A 13826-nucleotide genomic window follows, 5' to 3' on the forward strand; every position below is an offset into this window, starting at 1 on the left:
GTGTCTATAATGTCCACATTATCTGCTAATAGTAGCTTCTATCTATATATTTAAAGTATATATTTAAGCTTTGATTATAAACATAAATTATGATGATTTGATAATAAAAAAATGAAGCCCAGTATTGTGTTCTAGATGCTATAGATGTGTTTGACACTCATACTACTGAGTTCTGTTTCTTAAATGCAAAGTAATCTCAGAAGAACAAATTAAATCCGTGAAACAGAAACTTTCATTTGCATCTTAACCAAACTGGAGGTCAGCATTCAGCCTGGACATATATTTTCTAGGCTAGCTAAGTTTGGTAGATGTAACTGGGGGATCACAACAAAGATTATTTCTGATTTTATCACCAGACATTCCTGGAGTATGGTTTGATTTAAAGAAAGACAAGAGAGCCAGCCTTCCATCACCCAGCCCAGATATTCCTCAGTCTGCAGCAGGTGATTTGAAACAGCTGCCACGAAGGACTGGCAGCTATGCCAAGTGCAGTGGAAATCTTCCTCATTTTTGTTGCAACTAGTGAGTCAGTCCTGGGGCTTCTAGGGAATGGGTTCATCGGACTTGTAAACTGCACTGAGTGTGTTAAAAAGAAGAAATGCTCTCTGATTTGCTTCATACTCACTGGCTTAGCTATTTCCAGACTTTGTGTGATATGTATAATAACTGTGGATGGATGTACGAAGATATTCTCTCCAGATACATATATCTTTAGTAACTTAGTTGAGTATGTTTTTTATCTATGGACAATTTTTAATCATTTGACCATCTCATTTACTACCAGCCTCAGCATCTTCTATTTCCTGAAGATAGCAAATTTTTCTCACTCCACGTTTCTCTGGTTGAAGAGAAGAATCAGTACTGTTTTTACCTTTCTGCTGGGATCCCTGCTTCTGTCATTTGTGTTTCACTTTCTACAAAATGTGAAGGTAATTAATGACCATAAAGTGAAATACAGAAACACTTCCTGGCTGCTGCATGTATTTAACAGAGAGGACTTCCCTAACCGAGTTTTTATCAATGAGAGCCTCATTTTCTTCTTTATTGTAACTGTAATCACGTGTATCCTGTTAATCTTTTCGCTTTGGAGACACCACAAGCAGATGCAACTGAATGTCATGGGACTCAGAGACTTTAACACAGAAGCTCACATGAGAGCAGTGAAAGTTTTAATAGTTTTTATCATTCTTTATGCTTTGTATTTTATAGGTGTTATCATAGAAGCATCATGTGGTATTGTACCAGAAAACAAAACTCTGTTTCTTTTTGGCTTCATCAATTTAGCCGCCTCTCCCTGTGTTCACCCGTTTATCCTCATTCTAGGTAACAGTCAGCTGAAGCAAACCTCTCTGAGGGTAGTGCGGCAGTTAAAATGCTGTGAGAAAAGACAGAATCTGAGAGTTACATAGGTAGGCTTGCAGAAAAATGGATATTCTAGGAGAACAATCTATTGAGGAAATCCTTAAAGACCTCTTTCCCTTGCCCTACATCTTGCAGTGGTTTGTAAGACTGTCACTCAACATCACTGAAATCTTCCATAATTCTTTGACTGTATCTCAGGGAACTGCTCTCCTATGAGATTTAATCCCATGTGCAGATTCACTAGTTCAGTCAACTTCATGTCTCCAAAATGTCTTTCCACATACTTCCCAGGGGAAAATCACAGTAAAGAAACTATTCTGTGTGAAGATGAATAAGGTGAGATAAACATCTTCCAGAAGACTTTCCAGTGCGCCTCACCTGGCTTCTCAGAAGCAGCGTCATCCTTTCCTATGATGACCCTCAAAACAGTAAGGAACACAAAAATGTTATGATCAGTTTTGGCGCTTAGATTATAGAAGTAAGGAACAAAAAAGGATGCTTTGTGTGTGTGTACAATTTTAAATTTTTAGGAAGTTAACTCATCAGTGTTTAAATGTCAATGTCCTTTTTTACTGCCGCATGTTTGCCATAGTAGCAGCAGTCATAGTAGTAGATGCAGCACTCAGAAAAGTACTGGAGGAGGGGACCAGAACAATAATGAAATTAGTCTTAGTTCTGCAGGGTCTCACGTGAAGCAAAGTCATTAGTCCAGAATTAAGTAATCAATCAGTAGAAGTACAAATGCAAAGGATCCAACCTGATCACTGACTGGAGACCAAAGATTGAATGTAGGATAGAATCCATGTGACGTATAAAATGTTCAACTGTATTGTTTCACACACACACACACACACACACACACACACACACACACACACAACATGTGCATGTGCGCAATATACAAACTTGCAGCCACAAACATTACAAAAATTGAATTTTAAAATAAATTTTATTTACTTTCAGGACATGAACTTAGTAACTTCTCTTGGCAGCGTCCAAATGTGTGCTGATATTCTCATGGTTTCGTGCCATTTTCAGGAGGTTTGCAAACAAATATTTCTATGTTTTTAGATTAATGTGTTTGGAGTGTACAAGATAAGAGACAATGCTGAAACAGCAGCAGCTGTCAACAACCACACTATCATATTCCACAATTTCAATCAAGTTTTCCAGGTTTTCATTTGAAGTTATATTGCATGAGTAATTATGCTTTCTATCTACAGTACATTAGAAGTCATTTATTTTTTCAATGACTTAAATGTGTTCATAATCATCATTTTAAGGGATACATAATAGCTTATCTTGAAGATATATACTAACACACATTCTTTGTCATATTGTTTATATTTAGCTGGGATTTGTGTTTTAACCATTACAAACAAACATTAAATGAATGCTGTGAAGCAGGAGTACTATAAATTCATCCAAGATATGTACTGTACCACTAACTCTGGTAGGTATTGAAAATGTGTTATTAAATAATACTAAATAGATATTCATTTTATTCCAACTTTAACATCATTAAGATTATTTTAATTTTGCTACTTTTGATCACAGAACAACATTTAAAATTTTGTGTCATTTATGTACTAGTGAGGGTATAATTTTGTACATTGTTATTAGCAGTGGCAAATTCTTTGTAGGCACTGCATACTTGTTTTTCTCTTATTTTTTCAGATCTTACAGGTTTTTTTTTTAACCAACTTTGTAACTACTTCATAGGTTAACAATGTGCTGTATATGTGTGATCATTTTTTCTTTTAACTTGCTATCTGAGAAATAATTTGTGAAGTTCAAAAAGGTGGTAATTCATATGAACTCAAATCTATGATTTTCTTTGTGATTTCCTCTGCTATTTTCTGATATTAGTTTTGTTTTACTGATATTTGTTTCTTTTATTAAATAGGTCCATCTGTTACTAAAAATAATTGAGCTTCATTATACCTAATATTAGAAAGCAGGTATGAAGGGAAAATTGATTATGCATATTGATTATATTTAGGTTCCTCATATGTGGATAGGGGAACTACAGATGATTTTTATTTCCTTTTTGTAGTTGTCTGTAATTTGCTAAATTTTATATGAAATAATGTATGTACTCAAGAAAGTAATTAATTAAAAGATAAAGTATGTGAGAAATATCTTCTTGGCTGATTTTCCTTAATACATGAGATAAGGAGCATTCTCTGGGGTTTTCATATATTCTGTAAGTCCAAACCCTAACATCTGCTGTCTTTGTAAATTGAATTATTAACTTGAATTCTAAGGTTGGAGAATGTCAGGCAAGTGCCCTAGCTCTGAGCTACACCAGGAGCCTGGATGATTTTACTTTGAACTCAGTTTCTTTACAAATTTATTAATGGAGTTCTTTGAGGTCAAGTTGTAGATGGAATCTTCCAAGAAGGATTTACTTCAGTTTAAAAGACTGACTGGGAGTGCTATCAGTCTGACATTTCTTTAAATTTTCAGTTTTTAAGGTTCTTGGAAGTATAGTCCAAATTTTATGCAAATGCAGTATGGTGGAAATGCAGGACAAACATACTTGCAGGCAAGGTTGTTAGAAGGCTATATTTAACTTAACCTTTTGCTGGATGTATATTATTTTCTTGATAGCCCATTTAGGTGCTACCTTTCAAGGGTCCTGGTCTGTTGATAGTAACCAGTCTCCCTTCCAGTTTTGGAGGGCCCCAGCTAGGTGTACTAACCTGCTTGCACAGGAGGAGAGGGAGGGGGGAGGGGGGTAAAGAGCACTGAATGTGTCGTGTACAGGTACCCACCACCCACAATGATTGTACTCATGATGTACTGCACACATGTACTAGTAAAATAATATCTGAAAAGAAACAGAAACTCTGGAGTTAAGACTAACACTGCCTCAGGGACTAACTCTATCTCAGCACTTTTTCTCTTTCAAGATTTTTCACTTTTCCTCATTTTTAGCATCTGAGGAAATTTTAAAAAAAATTTTCATAACAGCTTCATTACATTACTCAGTTTATTCCTATATTCTCACCTGGAAGCATCCAGACACCTGGACTGGAGCAGCCTTAAAGGCAAAGTTGTTTCACTAGCTTCTTTTTAATCTGTTCTTTTGTAGATCGAATGTATTAAAGCTCCATTTCCTTTCTTAAATATTAATTTATACACATTTTATAAGTGTTGGCACATGATTCTTACATTGTTATTCAATTTGAAGAATTTAGTTTGTGTTGATATTTTACTAAATTGAGTCAGACAATGTGTTTGTATATGTAGCATAGGGCAATTTTTTTAGCTTAATGCAAGATCTTTGTGTGTGAATGGTCCATCAAATGGGAAAGAAATTTATTAACCTCAAAGTTAAGTGTATGTATAAACACTGGGTGAGCCCTGTTAATGTTACTTCTGTATCCTTGCTGAGCACACTTTCATATGAAACTGTTGAACATGTAAACATGTATTTACCCTCATTGATTTGTTTCTGCTTATAATTCTTTAAATTATCTAACTTATGCTCAAAAAATGCAAAAAAATACATCATTTTGGTAAGCTAATATCTGAGAAAACTTAAGATACTGTGAATGTGGAGAAATTCACTCTTGTTCATTGTTTTATGGGCATAGCTTATTCTAAAACTCTTCCCCCTACTGCATTTAACTGGAACAAATATCAGTAATTGCATTTGTACTTTGTATCATTATTTTAATGATTATTTTTACTGATATTAAAAACCTCAATCACTGTTGATTTTGCTTTGAATTTTCTTTTATTCATGTTAAAATTTACTGAATTTGTACTTTGCTTTGTAATTGACAATTTGTTTTTTATCCTTGTTTTTGTCTTGATAAAATAAATGTCTGAGTATTGATATTTTTATTTAATAATAAGTTCTTAAAATTATTTTATTTCATAAACTTTTTTTGGCCCTTTTGAAACACGATCTCGCTGTGCAGTTCAGACTGGCCTTGGACTCACTTTGTAGCTAGACTGGCCTCAAACTCGTAGCGCTCTTCCTGCATCAGCATCTCAAGGACTGGCTTGTGCCATTGGGCCTGGGCAGTAAACGTTGTCATGTGCATATTGTGATTGTATTAATTTTCTTTGTAGCTTCTAATTTGATTTTTTTCTATTTTTCATGCTTTTATAATTTTTTGATCCTTTGCGTCTTCTATTGATACCACATTCTCATACTGATAGAAATATAATGATAATTATAATGACTTCCTCTTCACTCCAGGTAAAAATAACACGCTCTTATCTACTTCCAGTCTTTCTCATGTTGCTTATCATCATGGTCTTAAATTTTAATTTTCATACTTGTTTAAATTTTTATTACCATAAAACATGTATAACACTATTATTTTAACCACATGATGGATAAAATTCTGTTGCACTAATTATATTCACAGCGTTGTGCAAACATTGTTACTGTTAGCAAAGTACTTTTATTGCCTCAAAAAGAAAATCTGCACCCATGAAACAGTCACAATTCATAGTCCCCTTCTTCCAACTCTTGGTATCTTATAGTGTATTTTCTGGTTTTATGAACTGATTTCTTGTAGATAGGTTGAATCAATAAGCATTATTCACAAATTACATCATTTTTGTATTGTTTATTTCACTCAGAATAGTGTTCTCAATATTGATCCTCATATCAGAATGTCATTATTCTATATGGCTACATAGTATTCCATGTCATTTATATACAGCATTTTATTAGCATATTCATCTATTTGACTTTTTCTAACTTTTTGGCTACTGTGAACTATGGCTGAAACGAACACTAATATACAAGTATCTGAGTCCTGTTTTCAGTATATACCTAGGATTAGAATTACTGGTTTATATGGGCTTTCTACATTTCATTTTTTAAGTAATCTTCAAATTCTTTTTCACAGTAGTTGAAACATTTTTTCTTTCCATTAAGAATGCATAAGTGGGCCAGGGATTTAGCTCAGTGTCATAAGTGTTTGCCTGGCAAGCGCGAGGTTGAGTTTGATCACTGGCAAAAAAAAAAAAAAAAAAAAAAAAAAAAAAAAAAAAAAAAGAATGCATAAGCATTCCAGTTTCTCCATATCTTTGCCCACTCTTACTATTATTCATGTTTCTTCTTGTAGTCACCCTAGTGGATGTAAAGTGACATTTTATGATTTTGATTTGCAGTTCCCAAGTGAAGAATGCTATAGAATATTTTATCGAATGGAAATTTGTACATTTGGCAAAATGCCTGTTGAGTCACTTATGTTTTATCAAATTAATTTGTCTTTTTACTACTGAAGTGGAGTTCTTTGTATATTTGGAACATTATTTTCTTAGACATATGATCTGCGAATAGTCCCACTATTCTGATACTTTTATACAGCTGCATGGTAATCCATTGTATTTGTATGCATCATTTTATTGGTATATTTCACTGTTGAACTTTTTCTAACTTTTTGGCTGTTGTGAATTATGATTGCAATGAACACTAGTACACAGGTACCTCAGTGCTTTTTTTCAGTGTATACTTAGGATTAGAATTACTGGACTATGTGGTATTTCTACATTTATTTATTTATTTATTTATTTATTTTTTAGTAGGCTTCAAGCTCTTTCACAGTAGTTGAACCATTTTTCTTCCTGCTGTGAATATATGAGAGTTCCAAGTTCTACACATATTTGCTCATCTTTCTTAATGTACTCATCCTAGTGGCTGTAAAGTGACATTTTATGATTTTCACTTGCAGTTCTCAAGTGAAGAATGACATTAAGTATTTCATCAAGTGTTTATTGGACATTTGCACATGTTTGGCAAAATATATACTTAGATTTTATGTCTTTTTATCAAATTAATATGTCTTTTAACTACTGAGTTGGAGTTCATTGTAGATTCTGAACATTATTTTCTCAGACATACGATCTGTAAATAGTGTCTCTCACTTTGAAAAACATCATTTCAACTTTTTCTACTGACTTTGATGCACAAAAGTTTTCATTGTGAGAGACACAGCTTTGGAGAAAGCATCAGCACAAACAGACCAGGAGTAGCCAAGGCTGCCCTGAGGAGCTGAGCAATCATCTCCTAACTGAGCAGGCTCCCGTGCTCCTGAGCAGTCAGGGTGAAAGGAGAGGATGCAGTCTGAGAATTAAGACCTGAGCAGATATCCTAGGGTCAATATGATCATTTGTCCCCTACTACTCCAGTCAGGTGCTGTATTTTCTACCTAAGTGAATGCAGTGGAGGGACAGTCAGTCACGCTGCACCTCCTCAAAGTGAGGATGTCAGGTTCTTGTACAGTTTCTCAATGTTTGATACACTGATCTAGTCAAATGGATGCTGGATTACTGGATACTGGATTGTATCAGGAGGACAGGTGTATGGGTCACAGGGGAGGATTAGTGAAGATGAGTCCTTGACCATCTGGAAGTGGGGAGTACTGTTCCCATATTGAAGTTCAGGAATCATTCAGCAATATCAAGAAAGCCATTTCACTCGAGCTATGCCAGAAACTAAACCTTTCCAACTCAAGTTGTAGGATCCCAGCTTACCATAAGCACTGCATGAAACAAAACCTCTGCCCTTCTCCTCCTCCCTGGGCCCTCAACAAACCCATGGGGTTGGTTCCTGGTCTCTTGTTAAAATTTCTCATTCCTAACAGGATTTTTATCTCTTTTTTTCTTGATTGCTGTTTGCTTTTGCATCAAAACTTTCTGTGCTTTGAATGTAACTTCTTTTAATTTTACATTTATGTTTCATGGTGTTCCTCACTTTTAATGTATATTAATGTCCCAACCATTGATGTATTATTTGCTCAAATATACTAGAGCAAAGGGAAACTTTCAAATGGATTTGGTGTAACTGACTCATTTTGCAAGAACCTGAGTTCTTAAGTGATAGACCACAGTGAGTAATACAATTTTATGGGTATGCCTACTCCAAATTCACACATCCTAAAGGATTTACCTTCTCCAGTTTAAAAACAGTGGCAAATTCAAAGAACATTTCTGCCACTGGAGTTCATCACCTACACTATTGCACATGTATATCCCAAAGTACAAATATTTGCAATGCCAACTAATTTTATATAAACTCATACTATTTGTCAAACTCTACTATGATCATAAAAACAGTCTTGCTTGGTAACTGTTTTCATCCTTAGTAAATCAAACTGGGTTGAGAGGAGTAAAGATGTCTGTGCCACAGGGATGGGATCTGGATCATGGCAGGATCCAGTCAGAACCTGGTTCTGGCCGTTTCAGTTACTACCCACTAAGCACCCAATGGGTCGTGGCACCACACTTTGTGCAAGGGAAGGAGTGTTGGTTTCCCACTTCTGAAAGAGTAAAAAACATAAAAAAAGAAAAAGAAAACTCATTAGGCTTCTTTTTGTTTTCATGAAACCAAAAGTGCGTCTTATATCATCAACTCCATTTATGGCAGCTGCTGAACAGAAGAGACACATCAGTTCGTGGCCTGAGTTAGTTTACTATTTTTAATTTTCTCACCAAATTATTGACTCATAACCAAAGACTTAGTGCATTCACCCGTGAGGTTCAGGGAATCAGAGTCTGCTGGGTTTTCTAGGACAGGGATTTGGGGAGCACAGAAAGGGAGGGAGAAGAGAGTGGGGTGAGGTGTGAAGCTTGATACCTGAGCCAGCAATGCCTTGGCTTTGAGCTGAAGCCCAGATGGCAGACTGGTGTTCTGTCTCTTCTGTGTCACCCTAGGTCACATGGCCTTGGCTACCTGGAGTACACCTAGGTCCCCTGAGAGAGTAGTCTCAGGCTGCTGATGGGTTGATTTGACATGAATCAAACCCAGCCAAACTCCATGTAAACTATAGCTTTCAAATGGGAGTGACTGAGTGTGACTCCAGCTCCTGTGATGTAAGATCATGTGGCTAGGACACAGCACATCTTTGCTGGTAGATCTATGTGTGGGAAAGAGGTGTCTCCTTTATTACAAGATTTTCAAATATATATATATGTATATATATATATATATATATATATATATATATGTATATATATAGTATATGCCTGAGTAATATATCATTGTTTTACATAACAATGTTTTCATTGTTATTTCATAACAATGCTTTCACAAGCAACTATATATAGTTGCTTGTGAAACATACATTTGTAAAGAATAATCTTTTAAATAATATGTTTGGTGTTGTTTCCTCAGATTCCCTGAGAGCGTTTTTTATTTTCTTTTGAAATTTTGTGACTTCTGTATTTCTTGAACTGTATTTTAAGGGAAGTAGCAATCACCAATAAAGTTTTGTTTTTTTTAAAGATCTCTGTCTCTCTGACTCAAGGCTTTAAAGCAAGAGTCATCTGCATGTTTCCCCAATAGAATGGACTCTGCAGTAAATTACCAGTTAAGAACTGAAATACTTTCTTGTAGTAGTATTGAATAGAAAAGAAAGTAAATAAAATTAAGTAAATGTAAGAGTAACAACTTAGGACAATTGTTCTTTTTAAATTTTTTATTTAAAGAGAGAAAAGCAAAACAGAAAAAAAAGGTAGAAATAATACAGAATTTCAAAAAACAAACAGTAAGTAATCACTAGTTGACAAATTACATATTGTCATCTTAGAAATTGTTTAAGTTACAAAATTAAAGCGTACAAAGTGGACATTCAGTGAGACTGCAAATAGTTCTATTCATTGATCCAACAAATACTTAGTAATATTATGTGTCTTATACATTTAAGCAAAAATGTGGTTATATCCTTTAGAGTACTTTCTTTTCCTCTCTTTTTTACAATAGCAACTATGCATTTTGGATTTTATTACTCCCACAGTTCTTATTATTTTTACATTAGAGACACAATGTAGTATTTATAAATGTAATTATTTATTTTACTTATGAGGATAGTCTCAAGTTGCCTGCATTTACCTATGAAGGGCACAAGATCATCCTTTTTTATAGCTGAGTAATATACCATTGTATAAAAATACATCTTTTTCATCCACTCTGTGGTTGATGGCATCTTGGTTGTTTCCAAGATTTTAGCTATTTCAAATTGTGCTGCTGTGAACATGGGTGCGCACATATCACTGTGACATGACCTTTTCAGTTTTTCTGGGAAAATACCCAGGAAGGAATAGCTGGATTGAATGGAACTTGTCTTCTGAGAAATCTCCGTATAGATTTCCATAGTGGCTGCACTAGTCTACACTCCCACCAACAGCGGAGCAGTGTTCCTTTTTCCCTGCAGCCTCACCAACATTTGTTATCAGCTGATTTCTTGATGGCAGCTATTCTTTCTGGAATTGAGATGAAATCTCAATGCTGTTTTAATTAGCATTTCTCAAATGAACAGTGATAGTGAGCATTTCTTCATATATTTATATGCCTTCATCTGAGAAATGTGTGTTCATCTCAGATGCCCATTTTTGGATTGGGTCTTTGAATTTGGGAGGCTTAATGTTTTTCAGTTCTTTATATGTTCTGGATATAAGTCCTTTGTCTGAGGGGTTGCTGCCTAAAATTCTTTCCCATTCTGTGGGTTTTCTTTTTCACACTATTAGTGATTTCTTTTGAATTGCAAAAACTTTTCAATAATATAGAAGTTGTTGATTCTTTGAAGTGTTTCCTGTGCAATTTGCATTTTGTTTATGAATTCTCTGCCTATCCCTATGACTCCAACTACCTACCTTGTCTTCCAGTAGATTTAGTGTTTCTCTTTTAATATTTAGGTCTTTGACCAATTAAGACTTTTAGTTTTGTGTATGGTGATAGGCATGGGTCTATTTTCCGTCTTTGTCATGTGGAGAGCCAATTTTTCCAAAACCATTTATTAAAGAGACTATCCTTCTTCCAATGAACATGTTTAGCCCCTTTGTCAAGTATCAGTTGGCTGAGTGTCTTTGTAGTTGCGTTTGCATCTTTTATCTGTTCCATTGTTCCACAGGTCTTTCTTTCCCAGTACCATGCTATTTTATCACTGTGGCTTTGTAGTATAGTTTCAACTCAGGAATTGAGATGCCTTCTGCCTTGCCTTTGTTTCCCAGAATTGCCTTTGATATTCTAGGTTTCTTCTGTTTCCAAATGAATTCTAGATCTGTGAGGTAGGTTAATGATATTTTGATTGTGATTGCATTACATCTGTATAACAGTTTTGGGAGTATGGCCATTTTCACAATGTTGGTTCTTCCTAGCTCAGAGCAAGGAATATCCTTCTATTTTCTAATATCCTCTTCAATGTCCTTTTTTAGAATAGCATAATTCTCAGCATATAGTTCTTTTACATTCTTGGTTAGGTTGATTCATTTTTAAAGAAGAAATAAAGCGATACCTACAATTCAATGAAAATGTAGAAACAACATCTGTGGGATGCAATAAAAGTGATCTTAAGATGGAAATACATAGCAAAAAATTGTCACATCAAGAAAACAGGTAGGTACCAGAAATAAATATTGATTTTTAAAAATTAAAACACAGTTATGAAATCTACTGGCAGTAAAAGAAAAAACCAAGAAGAAACAAACTATCCTCTGATTACCCAGTTGTCTTTGCCCTTATTTTAGATAACATTTTGGAGACAGTGAGAGTTGATTCCCTTTTTGCAGCCTTCAGATACTGTCTAATACTATGGAATCTGTGTACTATGCTTGTGTTTGCAAACTGTATTTGATAGGTTTGGGTTTTTATTTTCTTTGATGGAATTTTTCATATCACGTTATTTCAATGATAAAGGTAATTTTTTGAGCAACGTATCTTCACCTTTTCTTGTATTTGTACGTGGTGATTCAGCATTACCATAGAGGAACGTGCACTGATTTTCTCATATTTACAGTTAGTGTTGCTGCTTGAGAAAATAAAGTTTTGAGATGTTAAAAATCTCCACTATTTCTTAACCCTGGCAAAGTTGTTGAAGGGGAATTGTGGATGATAAGAGCAACAAAATAAATACTACTGTCTAATTACTATTACTAGTAGGCTATTAATAGCAATATCCAAAATAATTTCAAATGAGACACTACATCAGCTGATTCCAACCCTGTGTGGTTGGAATTATTATCTCCCACTTTATGGGAGGAACCTTGATAGCTGGTATTAGATAACTCCAGAGTCACTAGATGACTTTTTTGGGGGCACTGTGAAAGCAGAATCCTTAGCCCTGTGGAACACTTTTTTGTAGAGATGTCCTCAGGCTTCCAAGGGCCAGGATAAAGACCTGTCTTTGGATGTAGCACCAATTACCCTATAGGAGAAATGGAATTAGATCTGAGGATGACTCAGGCTGGGGGCCAGTGTGCCTCATTGGCCAAGGAAGGGTCACTCCCTGTAGCTGGAGGGGACATCTATGACTGTCAGACCACGTTCCACTCACAGGGTGCCACGAGGCCTTTTGGTCTCAGTTTTCCTTACTCAGAAGTTCACAGCTGATCCATGATGTTTAGAAACCCTAAGCTTGTTGATGTCATATGATAATTTCCTCAGAAATAATGAACGAGTGATTATGAAGTGTTCATATATCATAGCATATGCTGCTTTATCGTAATGCCAGCCCTAAGGTAATCTCATGGTTCTCCTTGTACAGAGAGGAATTCATGGTCCAGAAAGGTTAGTTTACTTGGGACAAACCATACAGTAAAGGTTGCACATCCAGCAAGGAAAGTTCCCTGCGCTCTGACATATAGGTTCTGTTCTCATTCCACTACTTGTCCCCACATCTGCTCTTGCCTGCCCAATTTATCTCTCTGATGTTTGTCCTTGAAGTGTGGCACTGAAGAGGTTTCACTGTAGTGAAGGGAAAATACACATACGCTAGAGAACATCCTGTTTTTCTTGAAACAACTTCCTTGGCAAATCCTGCATGCTGACCTAGAACCCAAATACAATAGGAACGGAGATGAGACACTCGCGAAAATCTTGCAGGTAAATGCTCCAGCAAACTGTAAGACTCAAGGGACACAATAATGCCTAAGTCACAGGCTCGTGGAGGAAGAGCACAGTTTACCTGGACTGGGCACAGTATGAGAATATTTCCCTACACAGGAAAGTACAAGAATTAACTCCAAATGTGCTGAGTGGATCTCTGAAGTCCTTGAGTCTAAGGCTTTTCAAAGGTGTTCAGGGGACAGTGACTTCCTTCCTCTAAGCTCTGAGAATACCTAAAGTACTGCTTAGATGGCCCTCCAAGGTCACACCCCTGTACTTGCCTTGGTTTTCATCCTACAAAGGGCAGGAGTGGCCGCCTACATGCACCCTGTGGGGTTGGGGACAGCAGGCTGCCTTGGTTGTGGAGAAGCACGTGCTGCCTTCTCACCTGCTGAGTCCCGTGGTGACTAGCACAGGCTCCTGCTTCTGAGCTGAGGGCTAAACAACGTCCTGAGGCTTCAACTGTAGGGTTTATTTGGAAAGGCATTATAGTTGCATATGGTAGTATAATATTTATTTTCTCGGGGCTTTACAAGTATTCTCAAATGTTACAAACTTATGTAATCTCAGGAGGTGAGGATCTTTTATAATGCATCCAGCCCCATCACAC

General features: G+C 35.9%; 1 protein-coding gene across 1 annotated transcript; it reads left to right on the forward strand.

The window, feature by feature from the left end:
- The first annotated feature begins 479 nt into the window (after positions 1-479).
- On the forward strand, positions 480-1409 carry LOC100733322 (taste receptor type 2 member 10-like). The gene has a single exon (XM_003470306.1). The coding sequence runs from the start codon at positions 480-482 to the stop codon at positions 1407-1409; it is 930 nt and encodes a 309-aa protein (XP_003470354.1).
- The last annotated feature ends 12417 nt before the right edge of the window (positions 1410-13826 follow it).

The sequence above is a fragment of the Cavia porcellus genome, unplaced genomic scaffold (genome assembly GCF_034190915.1).
Source record: "Cavia porcellus strain 051 isolate PalLab524CR breed Dunkin Hartley unplaced genomic scaffold, mCavPor4.1 scaffold_27, whole genome shotgun sequence".
NCBI lineage: Eukaryota > Metazoa > Chordata > Mammalia > Rodentia > Caviidae > Cavia > Cavia porcellus.

What these genes read in the sequence shown, in the direction of transcription:
- LOC100733322 (XM_003470306.1), top strand. Translation starts at nt 480, where the DNA reads ATGCCAAGTGCAGTGGAAATCTTCCTCATTTTTGTTGCAACTAGTGAG.